This window comes from Manis pentadactyla, chromosome 10 (assembly GCF_030020395.1).
Source record: "Manis pentadactyla isolate mManPen7 chromosome 10, mManPen7.hap1, whole genome shotgun sequence".
Lineage (NCBI taxonomy): Eukaryota > Metazoa > Chordata > Mammalia > Pholidota > Manidae > Manis > Manis pentadactyla.
The window spans coordinates 23,497,175-23,517,975 of NC_080028.1; the positions used below are offsets into that span (position 1 = coordinate 23,497,175).

At 50.6% G+C, this 20,801-nt stretch overlaps 1 protein-coding gene across 3 annotated transcripts in view; it reads right to left on the reverse strand.

Annotated features, from left to right (window-relative positions):
• The window catches only part of ELK3 (ETS transcription factor ELK3), a 63,718-nt gene that overhangs the window by 19,790 nt on the left and 23,127 nt on the right, over positions 1 to 20,801 (reverse strand). For 2 of the 3 annotated variants that reach the window (XM_036891573.2, XM_036891574.2), the window contains exon 2: positions 16,950 to 17,158. The exons of the other annotated variant lie outside the window; for it this stretch is intronic. In XM_036891573.2, coding sequence (XP_036747468.1) covers positions 16,950 to 17,156 — 207 coding nt within the window. In that variant the 5' untranslated portion in view covers positions 17,157 to 17,158. The remainder of the gene's footprint in view (positions 1 to 16,949; positions 17,159 to 20,801) is intronic. 3 annotated transcript variants of the gene reach the window in all.

Here is a 20,801-nt window from a genome sequence, read left to right on the forward strand (position 1 = left end):
TGCCTTCCCTCTTGTTACTGATTTGCCTTTTTCTTCCTTAAATGGAACATCAAGTGCCAGAAGTGAATTTATTGGTCAGGAGGCAGGGGTATATTTACCATCCCATTGAGATTTTTGAGCAGGAATTCCTTGGGGCAGGCATCTAAGGAAGGGATGCACAAGGTCCCCATTCAGTACCGGAAATCCCAATAACGCAAATCCCCAGCAAAACCTCCCTCAGCGCCAGCACACAGGAGACCCCAAGCACACTGGAGTCAAAGCTGAACAGTTCCAGTGCCCGGCATCCTGGCGCTCAGGCCTGTAATTTAATCCAATTCACAGGGTCCCATTTACTCCACCCAACCTCACTCACACACTCAACACAAGCAAAGTTGAAAACCACTTATAAAAGAGAAATGTGGGAAACTTGAAAGTTCCACCTGGGCCTAAAGGGCAGTATCTCTGCAAGGCTGTACCAGGCCTGGGTAGACAGCTTGCCTGGGAGAAACCAGCTCCCAACAGGAAAGGGCTAAATCAAGGTGTCCCTGGGGCAAACAGACCCAGAATCGGTCCCCAGTAAAAGAAAGCATGCTTGCCTGGTGTGTTCCTCTGCTCAAAGTCTAAGGTATTTTTGGTTCTTTAGCTCCTATTTTTTCTCTCTCCAGGGGAAATCTTTATTTTATCCTCAGCCAGTTTAAACACTCATCTCAACTGAGTGAATTATTGGAGCCTAAACAGTAACAGAAGGAAAGAACTGAGCAACTCTATGGCCTAAATCATTTCTTCTGGAAGGTCTTGTAGATTTTTTTTTTTTAAGACCCAACCGTTATGGGTATTCAGAATATAATGTCAGAGCATGGATTTGCCTTCATAAGCAAACCAAGAAGTAACTTTGGGGCTAAAAATGCCTTTCCTCCTCAAAAAAAAAAAAAGGAATTGAAATCTCAGAGAGCTGGATCTCAATGCATTAAAAAGAAAACAAGGAACATTCTTATGACTACCCACTGACACATGGATAAGCAAAATGTCTATTCACACAATGGAATAGTATGCAGTCATAAACAGGAGTGAGGTACCGACGTGCTACAGTGTGGGTGCAGCTGAGTGCATGATGCTAAGCGGAAAACGCCAGACACAAAGGCCACATGTTGTGCGATTGGTTCTATTTACATAAACATGCAGAATAGACAAATCTACAGAGAAAGAAAGTAGATTAGTCATTTCCTAGGGTTTGGGGATGGGATGGAGGAACTGAGGGATGACTGCTAAAAAGTAAGGATTTGCAGGGGGTTAGTGAAAATATTCTAAAATTGGTGGTGGTTTTGGGTGCAAAACGCTAAAATATATTCAAAGCCACTGAACTGTGTATCTTAAGTGGGTGAATTGGATGGTATGTGAATTATACTCCAAAAAAACCATTTTTCTTTTAAAAAAGGACACACATCTTTTTTCCAGATACTGGTAAGATATAGTTGGCATACAACATTGTGTGAGTTAAAGGTGTACAATGTGAAGATTTGATAATGTGCATATGCTGCAAAATAATAAGGTTGGTTAACACATCCCTCACCTCTTAAGGGTTACCATTTTGTGGTGGTGCTGGTAAGAACATTCAACATTTACTCTCTTAGCAACTTTTAAGTATACAATACAATATTGTTAACTATAGTCACCAGGCTGTACCCATAGATCCTCAGACTTAGGCATTTTATGGCTGGAAGTTTGTGCCCTCTGACCAACAATCTCCTCATTTCCCCCGTCCCCCACTGCCTTGTAACACAACTCTATGCTCTGTTTCTATGAGGTCAGCTTTTTTTAGATTCCAATTACAAGTGACATTATACAGTATTTGTCTTTTTCTGTCTGCCTCATTTCACTTAGCATGGTGCCCTCAGTGTCTATATGGGAACCTTCTATGGTGAGACAGTGAGGGCCATCATGCTGAACCTTACTTGGAATATAAAGAAAAAGGAGATGCAGCCTTGAAGGGCACTGAAGGAGGGCCCCCCAGTAGCTGCTGCCTCTGTGGGGAGAGCCGCTAGGACACCAAGAGCATATCCAAGGGAAAGATGACACAGGGACAATTTTCGGAGTTTACCAAAGGAGGAAGAAACAGCCTTTGGAAAGAACAAGGGTGGGTCTTGCTTCTCTAGAGACCAACAGGAAAGATGGAATAGATCTTGGCTACCTGGACAATTGGAAACCTCTTTGCAAGGAGGGATGCCTGGGAAGGAGCTAGGAAGGGGGTAGTGGAAGGGGGCGTGGGGTGCAGCAGCCCAGCTGTTTGAGAGCCCAACTCCACACCCAGAACATTTGCTCCCACGAGGCACTGGCCAACGAAAGCCCCCTGCCAGGATGCCCACTGCTAGAGACGTAGGTAGGTAGGTGACTCAGAGGAGGTGTGTGCCCGGCAGCTGAACCGACATCCCCTTCTTACTTAACTTCCAGGCCGGTGCATCAGGGGCATGTTTATTTGAAGGTCTCTCTGTGGTCTCCAAAGGGAGGTCTCCTTTTAACAGTCTGTCTGCTTCCCCACAGGGGGCAGCAGGGGGATATGTGGAGAAAACTCACAGTATAGGGAAATAACAGGTAGCAGCTGAGCACGTGTTACCTGTCAGGCTGTGTACTAAGAACTCGACCATCTACTCATTTAATCCTGTGAGAGACTAGAACTATTATTACCCCCATTTCAGAGATGGGCAAACTGAGGCTCAGAGAGCATATAAATTACCCAGTGTCACAGGCTAGTACTCGGGTAGCCTGGCTCCAGAGCACTTGGCCACAGTGGAAGGTGATACAAGGCTCAGGCTAACTGAGACAGCCCAGGACACAAAAGCACTTAGGTGTAGGCTCTTATTTTGAAAAGTGATGAGAATATTTAGAGAAAGCATGTTTTTTCAGCCCTTCCTCCCATACCCACAAGCACATGATGATTATATTTGCCTAGTAACCTGACAATAATTCATTGATAATACATTGTCTGTGCCCTGTTGAGCTAAGTGACTCCAGTGTGGTTTTAGAGCGACAGTTGCACACATCTGCTTCCCTTTCCATGTGTGGACCAGCTTCTCTGTGCACAACCTCCCACTGAACGTGTGTCCTCAGCCAGCGCAGACCCCCGACCCCACATTCCGTGTGAGATTACGGGCAGCAGGGATGGGATCGACTTGGGCAAGGGGGACAGTAACATTCACCTAACCTACCACACCCCGAGTGGCAGTTCCAGGTGACCGTGGAGGCTCAGGTCCCGAAACTACTTCCACTATCCCCACTTCCAAGCGGGTGTTTTGAAAACACAGGAGCATAAAGGGCAAGCAGTCTGGGGCAAGACTGTGGCTGCCTTGTGCAAAGGAATCCTTCCAGACTCGCCACTACCTCTGACACCGGAGGGATCCCGTGAGAGTCTCTCTCAGTTATTTCATGCTAACAGGAGAGAAAAAAACAAGACAGCAGGTAATATTTCCATTTTCTTCAGTGCTGCTGCCCTGACAGTTTCCAGGCTTAAGAGAAATAGGTATGTCCATGAACGTGTTTAAATATGTATATACACACTCAACTCTGCTCCTCCCACTGAAGAGGAAGGCAGAGCCTGTATAAATAAGCCTATATAGTAGATAAATTAGAAATATATCTGTGAAGTATTGGATGCTTATTAAAAAATTATATACAGTGCTAGGAAATGAAGAGATGCTGGTGGAACTGAATTTACCTTCTCAGTTGTTTTGATATTATTAAGGGTAATATTAAAGGGACTACCTGTCTTTTAAATTAAGGACTCTTGCTGTAGAGAGAACTCACCGACGCAGGAAGCCAGAGGCTTTACCCCATGAGGGTCACAGTTTTCTGCAGCTGACTCCCAGGCTGCTTAAAGCTCCATGTGAATGCATCCCGTACCCACACGTGCTTTTCTCTGGCATTTTTTTTTTAACTGAAAACTCCCAGACATCAAGGGCCATATACAAAGCCCTACAACCTCATACCTCCTGTGACAGTTTAATAAACTGTAATTTCCCTTATCCATGTACTCAGCAAATATCTGCTGCATGCTTTCACTCTGGCCTGGCACCCCAACTGTGATCTAAGGTCACGCATTGGTCTTTCCTGTGCTCAGACATCTCATCCCAGGTCTCGTTTCTCTCCAGTGCTCCCTCCCCCAAGGGCTGCTCCTGAGCCCTAGGAGGAGCTGGTCCAGTTGTGGGTTCCCCATTGGTATAGCCACAGCTCCCTCGATCCTCCACCATTGAAGGGCTCCCAGGAACAGCAGGACGCCTGCCCTCTGATTTCACAACATCCCTATCTTGTCTCAAAAGTGAGAAATGTCAGCAGCTCATTAAGCAAGCAGAAAATGTCTTTCAGAACATTTTCCTGACCAACAGCCCTGCCTTTTTCTAACCCAACGCTGACGGCAGGGCTGCATGGATACAGAGGACAGAGTGGCAGATCTTTCCAGAAACACCAGCTTGGCCCTGCCACTGGGATTACAAGGAGCGAGCGGTTCTAGAGTCACTGCCTGAGTTCAAATGCCAACCCCCAACTCTCGTGTCTTACCAGCATGTGCCTCAGTTTCCTATATCAGGACTGATCTACCTGCCTTATGGGACTGAATGAGATGATCCATATAAATCTTACAGCAGAATGTCCACTACAGCCACACATGATACGCCTAGAATAATACAAATACTAGGTCTTGGTATTATCATTGTCTTTACTACAATTTAAGCAAAAAAAACAAAACACACAAAACACAAAAACCTAAAAACCACCCTCATTTCACTCCAGTGACAACTGATTAGTCAAAATTAAAGCTCTTGGATGGCTGTGTGCATTCCCCTTGCTTTATCCACAGTTCTGGGCAACAAGTTGGGTCGTGTGGCAGACAGAACTCCATCTGGTTCACATATCTCAACCAAGCAGGGGAAACATGATGCTTTACTTAGTTGGGTTCAGACAAAGAGATGCAAGGCTTACAGTCTATCATGCTGAGTGCAGCCAACACTTGACATCCAGTGTGAAGAAAACCTCACACAGTCCAGTTAATTTGGGTTGGGGAGGGAGCTGGCCCCCAAGGGGCAGCAGATGTGAATAGTCTCAGAATCTGAGGGTCCTGCTTATAAGGCCATGGCAGCTTCGGCAGAGACGCTGCACGTCCAGCCAGACAAGTGGTGCAGACACTAACCAGATGCCACAGCTGGTCTTCACTGCTCTCTGATACTTCTCAGAGCAGGAAACATGCCATCCACACAGAAGGGAGCAGCCCAGCTCCACGGGGTCTGCTGTGACTGGGCGATGCGGGCCACCGGCCTTGAGTGCCCATCACCAAGATCCTGGGGCAGGGCAAGTGGGATGGATTTATTTTGGGGATGTTTGTCTTGCCATAGTGGATACCCTACGTGAAAGGGACCTGTGGCCAGAAACGGCAAAGGAAAGAAGCAAGCATTTATGAGGGCCTACCACGTGCTGTACACACACAGCCACCGAGCAAGCCAGGCGCTGTGACCCCAAATAAAGATGAAGAGGTTGAGGCTCTTGGCTGGAAGTGACATTACACCCAGTTTCCTACCCTATGCATAGGGGTGGGTTAAATACTGGAAGGGCCTTGCGGTAGAATATCACGTAGCTCTTTCAGAGGATAATACATTGTTAACATTTCCCATGTCTTTAATAGACATTACATGAAAAAATAGCAGGCATGGGATACTTCCATTATTTTAATGAAATAACTACATATTTTTCAAAAAAGAAAAATCTCAGAAGATACATAATGAAATATAACTGTGGTAGGATTACCAGTGATTTATAACATTATTTTTGCTTATCTGCATTTTCACATAAAAAATATTTAATATCAAACTCTTTTTTAAGAGAAGGAAGGAGGCCCTAAAAGGCTCACAGCCCAAGCTCATGCCGTTTGTAGCTGGCAGAGCTGAAGGTTGAACCCAATTCTATCTAGAGCCGAGCCCGAAGCCTCTTCTGTCCCACACCACCACCCCCTCTCCCAGAAACAGCTGCTGCTGCTCCAGTCAGTCTGGCAGGGCCACGGGCCTCTGCATTCCTGAGTAATCGTGGGGTAACTGCGGAGCGCCTGGGAAAACCAGCTCTGCTGAGGAAGCACGGTCCTCACTCAAAAACCTAGTTATTTGTAGCAACTTGTGAGGAAGACCAGCTTTCCTTAAGGCCTGCTTTTAAAAACTAGACAGAACTGGGTAGAGGAGGTACACGGGGCACCAGGAATCTGCTGGTTCCACCACGGAAGGCTGGACATCAAAAGTCCACCTCTCAATGGGTAACACCCAGAAGACCAGGGTGACAGGAAAACAGCAGGAAGCTAATGCAGCCGGGTTACGGTCCCCACTGGGTAGCAGAAGTGCCTGGAGGGAGCACTGGCCTGCTGGCCAGCTGCTCCGATGCTCCCAAACCCGAGCAGAGCTGCTCACACAAAGGCACAGGCCCAAAGGCCTCACGGGCCAGGTGTTCAGTGGGCCGGCACTGGGGTGGACCCACCTGAGTTCAACCCCTCAGCCTGTGGAACTCTGCTTAGCAAGCAATGATGTAATTGTAGAGCATCCTCATCACGTCACACTGTCTTTTCATTTTATTCTGCCTTCCAGTACTCTAAATTCCTTATACAGGAACCTCACTTTACAGTTTACCGAAGGCTTACACATTCTCTCACATGAGCCTCACAACACTTTGATACCCATCTTACAGGTGAGGGACCTGAGGCGCTAAGCCCAGTCCACAAAGTAGCAGAGGTGAGTCTCCAGGCCACTGGCCTCTCAGCCAACACCCTTCTTCAGCTCCTCATTTTGGGTTCTCATCCAGACCACAGTCTGACTCACTCTTTCCTGACACAAAATCTCGCTGTCTTCTCTCCAGAGTTAGAACAAGCATTCACTGTAGGAGTCATGCTCAGAGCCCCTCCTCCTCAGCAAGCACACGGGCAACAACATTCAAGACGCTTGGATGCGGAAGGCTCCTTGCTAGGCTCTGAGGACTGGAAAAGGAAGTGAATGCGGCCTCTGCCCCTGCAGCGCCTGCTGTTGGGATGGGCAGTGGCGCACCCCACCGCCTCCGACTCCCCACCATCTGAACCCGGGGTACACCCCACACTGGGCTCTGCTAGGGATCTGTGGTGAGCAGGCTCACCTCACACCTGCCACCCTACGGAGCAGCTATGCAAGGGCTCCTGTTACCCACCAATCCGAGCTGCTTCTCCGCTGGGGCAATCTTTCCCCTCGGGAGTGAGTTGAATGGTGCCCCCAAAATTCATGTCCACCCAGAACCTCAGAATGGGACCTTATTTAGAAATAGCACCTTTGCACATGTACTCGGTTAAGGATTACAGGGTGGAGCCGCCCTGGCGTTACGGTAGGCACTAATTTCAATGCCTAGTATCCATACAAGGACACAGAGACACACAAGTATGAAGCCTTGTGAAGACAGATGCATAGATTGGAGGGAGGCAGCTATGAGGCCAGGAACACCAAGGGTTGCTCGGAAACCACCAGAAGCTGGAAAAGGCAAGGTCGGATTCTCCCCTGGAGCCTTCAGAGGGAGCGTGGCCCTGCTGAACACTTCGGTTTCAGACTCCTGAGCCCGCCCATCCACAGGGTGAACTTTGAGAAAATAGATTTCTGTTGTTCTGAGCCACCAAGCTTGTGGTCATTTGCTACAGCAGCCCCAGGAAACACGCCTTCTTCTTAAGGCGTCCCTCCAGCAGGCAGGAGGCGTGGCCTTCCTGCCCTGAGGGCTCGGCTGGCCTTCACACTCTCAAGTTGCTGGAGGCAACCAACTTAGGTGAAGCCGGCACTGTCCTCCATCTGCAGCTTGAGCTTGAAGCGCACGTACTCACCCACACCCCCACACCCCCACTTCCAGCTTCTAAGAATGACGTGCTGCCAATAAAGGACTCCAATTCTGTCTCGGAACTGGCGGACTCCCGGGGGAGGCTTCCTTGTGGTTTGGGTGATTTCTTTATTCTCGGGCACTGCTAAGCCATAGCGCGAACCGGCTCTCCGAATTCACCGCCGGAAGCCGGAAATCCTCGGGCTCCCCATGCCTGTTGCCGGCCTGACTGCGCTCTCCCGAGGGCGCAGCAAATAAGAGGCCCGTGGGACTCCGGCCTGAGAGGCTCAGACTGGACATTAAGAGCATCTTCCCACCCGCTCTGGGCTGGCTGCGGCTTCTCCCTGGACCGGGTGTTTTGTCTCCCTCCCGGCTCTCTTTCAACACTCAAGCGTATTTATAGTAAAGGTTTCCAAAGTGTTAATAAAATGTTAAAACTGTTTCCCCAGCACATGTCTTTTTCCTGTTTCCCCTGCTGGGCGGGGCAGTTGCCAACAATGACCTTCCCACTTGAGGGCCACCTCCAGCGCTGGCAGATGGCGCCGGGAGTCAAGAGCCATAGGGGGCCTGGAAGTGAGTCTGCACCCTGGCTTTGCCCCCTCAGTCCTCGTGTGCTGAAGGGGCAGGCGGAGCAGGATGGTTTCTCAGGTCCTTTGCAACAATGACATTCCCAGATGACAGATTTCCTTCTGTGCTACAGAGCAGCATGTTGGCTAGATTTATGCTCCTTCATCCTGTTTCCTCCCAAGGTTCATTCTGCCCCACCTCACCCCAGGCCCTGCAGAGATGCTGGGAATGGAAGGAAGACCAGACGCGATCAGCGAGGCGGGCACAGTGACAGCAAGAGGGGGGCGGAGAAGCAACACCAAGTTCGGGCTCAGCTGGAGTGGGTGAGCCAGGATGAGCTGGGGTGGGACAGGCTATGGCAGGGGACGGCCCTGGAAGGAGGAAGTCTGTGGGCTGCCCCGCAAGGGTGGTGGGCCTGGGTGGTGCAGGGCAGGCAGTAGGGGCAGGGCCAGATGGTGAAGAGGCCTGGAGTCTTTCCAGGGACCGCAGGGAGCCAGGGAGGTGCACAGGCAGCAGGGGCCATGCTCCGATCTGGCTCACTGCAGGAAGCGTCATTTGAACAACAGGAAGTTTAGGGCCTGCCAGAACCACAGCTCACATTTTCAGTTTGCTCAGAGAATCCGCAGCAAGTTTTTCGTTGTCATTTCAAACAACAGACGGGGGCGGTCTCCTCCTGCTGCCTTTGGTCATCATCAGCAATCTTGGGAATATGAATTCTAGTTTGGGCCCATGGTGGGGCAGCTGTGTGATCCCTCCAGCCTCAAAATCCTGAGCATGGACCTTGGGGTCAAGACCCCCAGGCAGAGAGCTCTGCTGCTGAGCAGCTGCTTCATCTTGGACCTGTTACTTCACCTGACTCAGTATCTCCACCTCTAAAATGGGCCCGATACCGACCGTGAGGGCAGGCATTTCGCATGTTAGGAAATAAGTCAATAAATGTAAAAATACCTAGTACAATGCCTGGCCTAAGCTAAATCCTCCATACATGTGAGCTTCCCCCTCCTTTTATCACAAATTCGGGGCAGGAACTGAGGCAAACTGTTGCCGGAGCGAAGGCAGCAGGGAGGGAAGAGGCTGCCCAGGGAAGCAGCTGGGCCAGTGGGAGGACGGTGGGTGGTGGGTGGTTTGTGAGTGTTAGGGGTTTTGTCAGTCAGTCTACACAACCACTCACTACATTTCCCTGCAGCTAGACGCCCAGAAGCAGGAACACTCCTGCCGGTAAACCGGTGTGGGCTTGGGCAACAGCCTGATGTAAGTGCATTTGGCCAGGCTGCCAGATCGTTGGCAGCTGAGCGCCGAGCAAGGCAGCTTCAACACAGTGTGGGAGGTACTCCCAAGATTCTGGGTGTTTCTTAGCAACTGCCCTGTTTGGGGGAACATGGAGTGCCCCAGGGAAGCTGGCTTGGAAGCATGCACAAGATGGGTAGCACCCCCAATCAACATGCAGTCAGTGCCCCCCTGCAGCCTGGACCCCTCACACCAGCTGCTATCTCCCTGGACAAAGTACCCCGCATGCAAGAGCTCCGTGAGGCGCTCAGGTACCCCACAGTCTCCAGGCAGCTTTCAGGACCAAGAGCTTGCAGGGAGAGAGGCCCTGCTTCTCCTCTCATCCCCCAGGCCAAGCCAGCTGCCGTCTGTTGTACTTCAAACTGAGCAGCTGACATGACAGGAGGCCGAAAAAGACACCCAACAAAACACACCAGGCCCCCAACCCTCAGACTCAGGGCTGGGCACGGAGGGCACCTCTGATACACAAAACAGCCCCAAATGGAGTCCAGGCTAGATAGCTCTTCTGTGGAATTTTGCAACCAGCAAAGGTGTTCTAGAAAGTTCCAGGATACAAATGCTTGCTAGACTTTTGTTCTTTCTCCACTCACAGACAGTACATCATTTCTCTGCCCAAAATTTATTTGGGGGAATTAAAAGATTCCACCAGAGCCGGGCTTCTTGGCGCAGGCAGTCGATCTCACAGACTTATCATCAGCGCGAACATTTTCCTGTCGTGATTGCCCACCCAACTTAAAATGAATTATCCAATTAAGTTAAGAAAGGCGGTGTGTTCTACTTCCTGGAATATGCTGCCGATGACTCTGTCTTGACTGTTCTCCCTGGAACCCCTTCCAATTAAGGGAGATGGTTGGTGCTTTGTGAGGATAAGCCGGGATGTTGCTGTGGCGACGGGAAGGTTTTTTTCATCATAGCACCATTTCAGTCTCCCGGAGAGAAGGCAGCTGGCAGAGCTTTCGGCCTCCCCGTGGGATGAATGTTCACCGCCAGCAACAGGACAAAGGCTGTGCTGGGTGGAGGAGGACGGGGGGCTGCGTAGGCGTCCAGGTCTCCTTCTGCAGCGGCCTAGAGAGTCCGGGGCCTCGGCCTCCCCTGAGCAAGAGTTAGCGGCGGTGCACGCAGGCGGCACACCCCACCTTCCCCTTCTCCCCGGCAGTTCAGGGCAAGGTGTAATTGGGCAGCTCAGCCAGCTGAGAGGAATGGATTGGTGGCAACTGGCTGTGGGGTCAGACTGTGAGGTGATCAATACTAAGAGGACACAAAGATCTTTACTCTAAAATGCAAGTCTGGTCACAGCATTCTCTTGCTTGCAGCCCCTTCGTAAGCTCTCCGCTGCCCTGGCCGTGGAATTCCAGCGCCTCAGCGGGATGCGCTCAGTGCCGGCCCCACTGCCGGCCTCTCCGACCTCACCTCTCCCTCACTCCCTAGGTAAACACTGCTTACTCGAAAAAGGCAAACTCCTTCACACCTCCCTGCCTTCGCACATGCTGTTCCCTTTCTCAGTACGCCTTCCCCAGCTTTTTTCAGCCCGGTAAACTCACTCTCATTCCTCCAGACCTGGGTCAGGTGTCTTGACCTGGGTCAGGTGGCCTTCCTTCTGCAGCTCCTGAAGGTGCTGGTACCATGGCCAGGCTAGCAGTTTACACAACCGGCTCTACTGTAACTGGCTTGCATGTCTGTCTCCTGACCAGCAGCTGAGCCACTCAAGGGGAGGGGGTATGTTTTCAAAGGAATGGCTGAACCATGGAAGAAAGGCAGAGGTGAAAGAAGGGTGCCCTGTCCACAGGAGACAGATGTTAACTAACCACCATCCAGAAGTCATTCAAGAAGCAAGACATGAATCCCAGCAGTGCCTCCTGCCCCTCAGGCTGGGGCCGCTGCACACAAGCAGTGACTGGGGCCAGTTACAGGCATGCTCTGGGCAGCTACCCTTCTCCACCCCAAGATGAGAGATTTAAAAGTCAAGTCTGTTCAACACCGCTAAGGAGTGAAGAAGAATTTTAAACTCATTAACTTTTAAAAAGCCTCTGCAAGAGATCATTATTACATCAGGTTGTAAACAGACCTGGAAGAATCAGGAATGGGAAAAAACCCAAACCCTACCCCAAAACTCAAACCATCAGAAACACAGTGAACAAGGGCCACAGTGCCCCCAGGGCTTACAGTGACCCTGAGCAAACAGACGGCTCCGTGCGGGCAACTATTAGGTGCTCAGGCCCAAGCCAGCCCTGGCACCTGCCCCTCAGGCCCAGATGCAGGCATCTCCCATTACGTGCATGTTTCCAAGCTGAACAGGGGCTTCCAGTCCATGGCCAGGGAATAAAATATGCCTCATTCCGGCCTGGGCAACACTCCTTCCCTGGAATTCTACTTCAAAAGCTTCTTCAAAAGCTGTAAGTGGGAGAAGCAGGTCCTGGGCAGTGCTCAGTTGCAAACCCCCAGCCCCGCAGCCTCCCCTGCACGTGTAACGGGCAATCCACAGCCACACCGACAGAGCGGGGGACCGTGTGTCCCCGGTCGCTGCATTGCTAATCCAGGAATGGCACCTTCAGCAGTGGCTTCTCTTCCCACTGAAGTCATTTATTAAAATTGTGCAGGGAACTGCCAAAATCCCAAAGACTGAACCCCTCTAAGGCAGCACTCATCTCCTCCACCTGCTTCCTCCCAGGGCCCCAGCGTGGTGCCAGGCCTGGGGTGGGCACCCCATGACGAACCTGTCACGGAATCCAGCTCCACACCTGCTGCGGAATCTAGGTGCGGCCCGTGTCATGGGGAGAGGCTGTCCTTTAGGAGGCTGACTCAAACCGTCACCTTCAGGGCTCTCCCTTTGTGTGTGATTCTGAAAATCTAAGTGCAAGCCCAGCAATGTCAGGAATACATGGTGGGTTGATGTATGTTCCCCAAAAAGAAATGTTGAAATCTTAACCCCTGGTCCTTGTGAATGTGACCTCATTTGGAAATAGGGTCTTTGCAGATGCAGATGATTGAAGATGAGATCACTAGGGTGGTCCCTAGTCCCAAAGAACTGGTGTCCTTATAAGAAAGAAATGTGGACACAGAGACACACAGGGAGAACATCATGTGACCACAGAGGCAGAGACGGGAGCGATGCAGCTGTTAAGCCAAGTAACACCAAGGAGCCCAGCCGCCGCCACCAGCTGGGGAGATGCAAGGGAGGAGTTTGCTCAGTCTCAGAGGGAGCGTGGCCCTGCTGACACCTTGATCTCAGGCTGGCCTCCAGAACTAGGAGACAATACACTTCCACTGTTTTAGGCCACCCATTTTGCAGTAATTTGTTACAGCAGCTCTAAGACACTAATATACAACAAGCAAAAGGCAGGGACTTTGTTTTTAAGTGTAACACTCATCTAATGTCTCAGCTTTCATTATATATGTGATTTGTATTTGGGTAGTGTCCCTTCATTATGTCACCCAATTGCTCATTCATTCAACATTTAGTGAGCAACTAATATGTGCTGGACCTTGTGCAAGGTGCAGGGCAACAGAGCAGGTAAGCCAGGAGACCATGGTGAAGACCATTTTGTGAGGACAACCATAGAAACAGATGACTGTGGCAACACAGGAAGCTCTACAGACACCGATAACAGAAACGACAGCATTTGCCAGGGGCCTGACCCTGGGCCGATCTCCTCGTACACATGGTCGCATTTAATCCTCACACTTTCTGAAGAAGGAAGGTGCTATTATGATGTCCACCTTCCGATGGGTGAACTGAGATGTGGAGACCAGGGGACAGCTGGCCTCTAGCCGGGGCAGTGCTGCACGCAAACTCCCTGTACTCAGACGCAGACCCCGCCAGCGGAGGGGTGCACAGGAGTGTGCGCTTTGACTCAGAGGGGAGAAGTGTCAAAGGTGAAGGCGCTGTTTAATTTTCAGAAGTCTTAAGTACATACAAATAGGCAACTGGGTAAAGAGACCGTGGTCACCCATCCTCAGCCATTAAAAAGCACAACAGAGCCCTCCTGTGAGTTGACAGGTGACATGAGCCACTATACCCAGGATCTGGCATCCCCTACTTTTGTGCATACTTGTGCTGGAAGGGAGCACAAAGGTCCTAATTTTCTTCTTTGCACCTGTCTGAATTTTTCAAATGAATGATAAGGAAAATATTATCTGTATTATTACTCCGGCTAATACTTTGTAGCATCTAATGTGTTTTGGGCACCGTTCTCAGCACCAAGCATGTGTTAATTCAGCTAATCTCCACCACAACCCCCTGATGGAGGCTCACTATTGCGTAAGCTCATTTTACAGAAAAAGAAGCTGAGACCAAGAGAGACTAGGCAAAGCACTCAGAGTCACGGAGCTGCATTCAGTCCCAGACACTCTAAGCCAGAGATCATGCTGTTAACCACCTCACTGTGATGACTGGTGGGGGGAGGGGCATTGCGAAGGACAAACTGATGCCATTAGCCCTTACACGCCATTCTGCTCCGATTCCTTCTGTATGGTTTTGCAAGTGTTTTCTACTTTTTTTCCACTGTCCATTTCTAATATTCTGGAATGAGCTAAAAATATAAAACATATCAAAATAATGATATTCTCATGCCTGTCCACTCTGACAGGAAAACCTCCCTGTTAGGACAAAACCAAAGGGATATGCAATTTCAGTCAATAGTGAAGAGAGGATGGCTTGCAAAGGACAGAAAGACAAAGGAATGAAGAGGGCGGCCATCAGGGTATGGGGTCACCTAATTCATGCCATGTGCAGAGCAGGCTCTGCTAAGTGTCAGTGGGGAGGCAGGGAGGAGAGTGACACTGAGAGGCGGACAGGGTCACACGGAGCGCTGGGCAAGCTGAAAGGCACGTGGGGTAGGGGACGGGGCTCACCAAGAGGTGCCCATGTGGTCTGGAGCTTCACGTCCACAGAGGGTCCTCAAGTATCTGTTTCTCAGGTTAGAGACCAAACCACTGAAGATCGCCACTTTGGTGGGCGAGTAATGGTCAGACATTGGCAATTTCATATGATTCATCTTATACAAACAGTCAGGGAGTACCACTGGCAAAGTCGAAAGACGTGTTCATCATAAAGCATAAAACCGAGTACGATTTTTGTAGCCGCCTTTTGCCATTGCCCTTCCTGCTTCCTCTCTCTCACCCCCGATCACCCCCTCCCCTCTTCGTCATCCTCCTCCCCCACCTCTTTTCACTTTAAACTCTATCAGAAGTCTCATGGTCATTCTCTCATCTCTTGAGAGCAGTTTATGAGACGCCGAACCACCATGTATGCACACATATTGCGTACACACACACACTGTGCACATGTGGAAGGAAGGACACAGCTTGTTCTCCAGGTGGCCAAGCCTGCGTGACACGTTGGACAAGAGCCGTGCCTGCCCTCACTGCCAGCACCAGCTGCCTGCTCAACGGTTACCTGGCCAGACCTCAAGCTCAGCCCCAGCAGGAAAGGCCAGGCACCCCAGCCACTGGGACCCTGGGGCCCTGGGCTCAACTGGACGCACAGCATAGCCAGGGCTTATCAGTATGGAAGTGTTTGATAATAAACAAAAATTCCTGAGGTTGCAATAACCTCCACACTGCCTGACTGCCCACCTGGAACTCAAGTGTTCAAGGCAAAGGAAGTGAACAGCCCAGAAGGCAGGGTGTGTGCCTCTGGGCCAGGAATGTGGGCAGATGAGCCAGGCGCTGGCAGGTTTGTCACTAAAGCTCTCCTGTCCTCATCTGCAAAAGGAGGATGTGCCGGCAGGGCTGTCTCACGGGACTGCTGTCATTAAAGGGGACGTAGGTAGAAAGCGCTCAGCACCGTGCCTTACACACAGCCAGTACCAAAACACGCTGGGTGACAGAACGCCCGGCAGCTCCTTTCCGAGGGGTTGAGAAGTCAGCCAAGGGCGATCAGGTGTAGCATGAACAGCAGTGACCAGGCCAGTCCTCTGAGGGGTGGTTTCCAGCCGTCACCTCCCTTCGTGCTGAGGACACAATTCTCAGCCAAGTGCTCAGGCCACGGAAAGAGGTAAAACCGTGTCACAGACACGGAGGCGGGACTCCTTTTCTTTCACACTTGATTTAAAACAATGAAATTATTTTTTCTTTAGTCTCAAACCCATGCTTTTAGGCACCGTGCCAGCAGACAAGATGACTGTTTTCCGTCAGAGGGCCCCAATTCCCATTGTGTAACTTAGAACCTGGGGAAGGAGGCAAAGCAGTAAGCCATCTGCAAGGCTTTCAGACTGTGCCATTTGCAAGAAGTGCTTTCCCATCTTGGTAGGCCTCTGCATAAGCCAGGATTAATTAACTGCCACAGTAAAGGAAAGCACCTTTAACATTTCAATGACATAATCATATGCAATTACGATCATATAAAGGAACACTTTATAATTAATGATGCCTCCACTTCCTGAAATGTGTAATCCTTCTGTCTTGAATTCCAAAGAGGTTGGCAGAAGGAAGGCACTAAATATAGACCAGGAACGAATATTTAAATCAGTTTTTAGTTCATCTTTCAATATGAAGAGTAAAACCAGAACAAAAGTTTACCCTTATTGGGACTCTAAAGTCTTTATGTCTATGAGGCCAAATCGTCAGCGACAACAGGTCCACACAGAAAAATGGTCAACAGGGACAGGTCTGAAATGATTACCGCTAAACAATAATTTCGCCCTAGCAGGCACATTAACTGCTTTTCCAGAGATGCGCTGAAACTCACCCCAACTCTCCCAGCACTGGCAGCTGTGCTGTGTTATCACTTAACAAAGCGCTCTGACTCAAACGGGGAAATGGCTTTTCTTTCAATTAGGGAAGTTTCCCTAAGTCTTCACACCAGTCCCGAGATGCTACTCTCATGATCCCCAGTTCATTAACATGGACGCCAAGTTGTTCACCAACTACCCAAGCTGCCACATTCCCAGGAAAGGCCCGTGAGTGCACTACAAACCACAAGGACAAACAGACTTTCTAGAGTTGACCACGTTCATCTGTCACTCCAACAGCTAACCAGGAGGAAGCCCCAGGGCCTCCCTACATCTCATTCCTGTTGTTGGCAAAGCTCTGCAGCAACGACAGAGGAAAATGTGAAGGGAACACAATCTGACCCACAGTCACGCCCGAAGGGCTTCCAGAAAGAAAAAAAAAACCCTCTATAGCACAGGTCTTCTCAAAAAAAAAAACATAAATTGCCTCTGATTTTTCCAGTTTGCTCCACAGCACAGTTACCTGCTTTTACCAGGGCAACGTGCAGGTGGCGCCCCACCTCCCCCAGACACTCTCAGGTGAGGTCGGGCAGGGTTTACCTTGTCATAATAGTATCGCAGGGCTCTGCTCAGCTTATCATAGTTCATGTTCGTTTTGTTTTTTCGGAGTCCCCACAGTTTGGCCACTTCCTCTGCTTTGAGGAGCTTGAATTCACCATCGTTGGAGGTCCAGCAGATAAGATGCTCGTGCTTCTGGTCCAGCAGCAACTGCAAGAGGAACTGCCACAGCGTGATTGCACTCTCCATACCTGGGGAGAGAGGGGCCGGCAGAGCCGTCAGCACTGGGGGCCAAGCCAGTGGGCGGGGCGGGGGGCGCGCAGGGACGAGTGCCACGCAGCCCCCTCCACAGTGAGCCGAATAAAACGTCGCTTCCACCTCCATCCCTACAGGCCACTCTGACTCAGGTCTCTGGCTGCATTTTTGTAAACAGCCATGATCAGAAATACAGGAAGTCCCATGATCCTCATATGGATGACACATATCCCCTCAGGTGACAGGGTTGCATCAGGAATATGAAAAAATGATTTAACAAACTGCCCACTTACAGAATTAGTCCCCATTCAAAGGATTCCCCACATAACCTAGTGTCTGTTCCACCCATCCTGCCAACTCCTTAGCTGGCCAGTCTCTAGCCCATTATTTGCTCGGAAATGCTGGAGGAGCTCATGCTGAATGCATCTGGGTAGGGCCTGGGGTAATGAGGTTGGGGTACATCCGTCAGTGTAAGTACACGATGCACTTCAAGGGGAAGGGACTTTCTTGGGTCCATCTTTGTATTTCCCAGCACCCTGGTAACCCAGCACAATGCCCAGATGTGGTGGCGCCCAACTGATAAATGTTTATGGAACTAAAGAATTGGTTACTGCTTCATTTCCCCAGGCATTCATCATGCTGCAGATCAAACCCCATTGCCACAAGGGCAGAGATGGGAATGTATTTTTCCCCTGCTCTGAAAGCCTATAAAATGTCATACTTTTCCTTTGACTCTGGCATGGACGTTGTATGTGCTGTTCCTTCTGCCTATTGCTGTTCCCTAGCTTTGGAGCCTGGTGAACTCCTACTTATCCACAATGACCCAGGTCAAATTGAGGGGCCTCCTTGAGGAAATTTTTCCCCACTCCCCTAGACAGTTCCTCAACTTTAGACATTTGAGGACTTTTATGGCAACGTGCACTGATTCTAATGGTAACAATAATAATGCGTTTGCTTTGTCAACATTCATTAAATTAGGAAAGAGGTAGCGGTGCTGGCCTCAAAAGTTTCTCCTCAGAACAGCTGTCATGACTGGACACGTCGAGTGCCTTGGGTATTGATTTGGGCAGGGTGGGGGTGAGATTCCAGCTGGGCTGAGGATGCCAGGGACAACCAAGGGTGGAAAACTGGCTCCTGGCAGGGAGAGAAGCTTCCAAGGCAAGCTGTGCGGTGGGGACCAAGCCAGAGAGAACCAGAGCTCATGCGCTCTGACAGCAAGGGGACTGGGGGCCTAGGAGGCAGCCCGGGGAGCACGAGGGGCCTTGGCGGGGAACGCAGGCCCCCAGCCCGGATGCCGGAGTGCCTGCCTCGGGGGGAGTTATTTGGGCCGCGGTTTTGTCAGCTTTGTGGCTTCTCCCTGCATTCCTCTTAAGCGGCAGCTTTCAGACCAACCAATTATTTTTTTTATCCCTTTCCACACGGGAATACCTAGCCTTCCAATAACTATTCATCTCCTTATTTCCTTTGTCATGTTTGGCCAAAAGGACACATTTTATTGTTTCTCTGAGCAATATGGGCTTCTCAGTTAAAGGACAGCAGATTGGGAATGTTTTCCAAACAATAGGGCATTTTATTTATGGCTCTTTAAGGGTGATATTCTGTAGAAAAAATCAATCCTCACCACAATGGCCACTCAGTCTGGAAGACATAAATCATTGCACTGTTGGACTGAAACCACCTTTGCATCTTTTGAGTCTTACAGGCACAACCACTGTGGTACACAGCATCTGGCAGGCTCCAGTTCCCGAAAGGCACCACCCTTCTGATTCTTTGTGGATGAGCTGTAAACTTTCTTCTCTTCATTGTCACTTAGGATCGCTAACAGTTGTCTCAAAATTTTTGGTGTTTTCTTGGCCAACCACTTCCGACGACAAGCTTTAAAATACCTTTGAAACTTTAAGTGGATGCTTAGAGGAGTGGGCTGCAAAGGGCAGCAGGCTGCCCGCGGGCGTGCAGGTCTGGACGGAAGGGACGGCTGGCACTGTGGAAAGTGCTCAGTCACCTGCGCCGCCCTCACCCGTAACTGACGGGAACCATCCTGTTCCAGACCAACAATGGAAACATATCTGTGGATTTTAATGTATGTTACATTTAGTGCTTCTACCAACCAGAACTGCTCAGAGCTGCTTGTGGCGGTCCAACCCGTATCACAACCAGGGTCTCTGGGCATAAGTTAGGAGCACCCACACGGAAGACTGAGTGATACTCTCAATCCTCTGCTCCGTCCCTGTCAAGTGGCCGTGCAGCAGGGCACTGGCGTGGCTGGCGGGCTCCCCCACCCACCGAAGTTTGGGGTGAGCCATGGGATTTGGTTTGGCCGATGGAACGCTGAAGTGACAACGGGCAGATTCTGAGCAGAGGTCTAAAAGGCTTCACAGATTTGAACTTCTCCTCTTGAGCTCCCATCAACACCGTGAAGCTGCTGCCCCAAAATAAGACACCTGGAGCCAACCTGAACTGAACCCAAAGCCTGGAGACAAGTCCCCCACCTCATAGGCAGACACAGCATCCCTGAGCTCCCCATGAGAAAGAAAAATGCTGCTGCAAGCCGACAACTTGGGGCAGTTTGTTACACGCACCCTGCAGGAGAGGCTGTGGCTGCTACCACGCCCAGTGTCTTTGTTTAAAATACTTCTCTCTTCCCTGGGGTGCCAGTGTTACACTGTTGAGCCTACATTTACCATCATGAGGTGTGTCTACAGGAATGCTACAAGTTACAGGGACTGGCCAATCACATCTTCACTCAGCGGGCTACCAGCCAGCCAAGGGATGACCATGGGTGCTACGGCCATGGCCTTAGAAAAAGGTAGAAGGAAAGAGAGAAAGGAAAGGGAGATTTTAAAAGAGTAGAAAGTGAAAATGCAGGGGGCTCCCAGACAGGGGCCTCCTGGGTTTCTGGAACAGAGGAGCTGGGCCCAGGGAAGGCCCAGAAACCACAGAGCTGCCGTGACCCACCCGTACCGCCAGGGCGGCGGGCTGGGCTGTGGAGCATCCCTTCTTCCCCGCTCCTGCCCACAGGAGGTGGCGCAGCCAGGCCGCGGCTGAGCACTGGAGGATTCCTCAGAGCGTGGCGCCGCCCCACGGGGAGTGACTCAGGCGTCGAGCCACTCCTGCCTGGAGTGCAGCAGGCCCAGGGCTGGGGTCGTGGTTCCCTCCGCCAGCTCTCCAGCCGCTCCTCTGCCCCGGTCAGCTCTCCAGCACTGAGGACGGCCACACACGTCATTACCGTTGGGAGTCCCAGCCGCACATTCCTCAGGGCTGGGTCTCCAGATGATTTCCCGGTGAGCTTACAATCACATCTACAAACATCTGTCACCGCCTTCTACATTCGGCAGAAGTGGTTCTGGGACTGCGCGGGGGCCGAGGCTGCGCCGGACCCTCTAACACTCGCTGGCCAGAACCCTCAGGCGTGATTAAAGTGCATGAGGACATGTGCGGGTGGCAGGGCATGGGCACAGGCGGTGGGGGACCGCCAGCAGACATGGCTACTGCAGTTCTCTCCATTCAAGGGCCCTCACTGTGATTTTTTTATTTTGGTTCTGAACTTAATTACTTTTAATTATGACTAAATTGTTTCATCATTTACACAGTTGTTTTCCCACACAATCATGCTTCACAGTCTAGCCTACCTATTGTAGC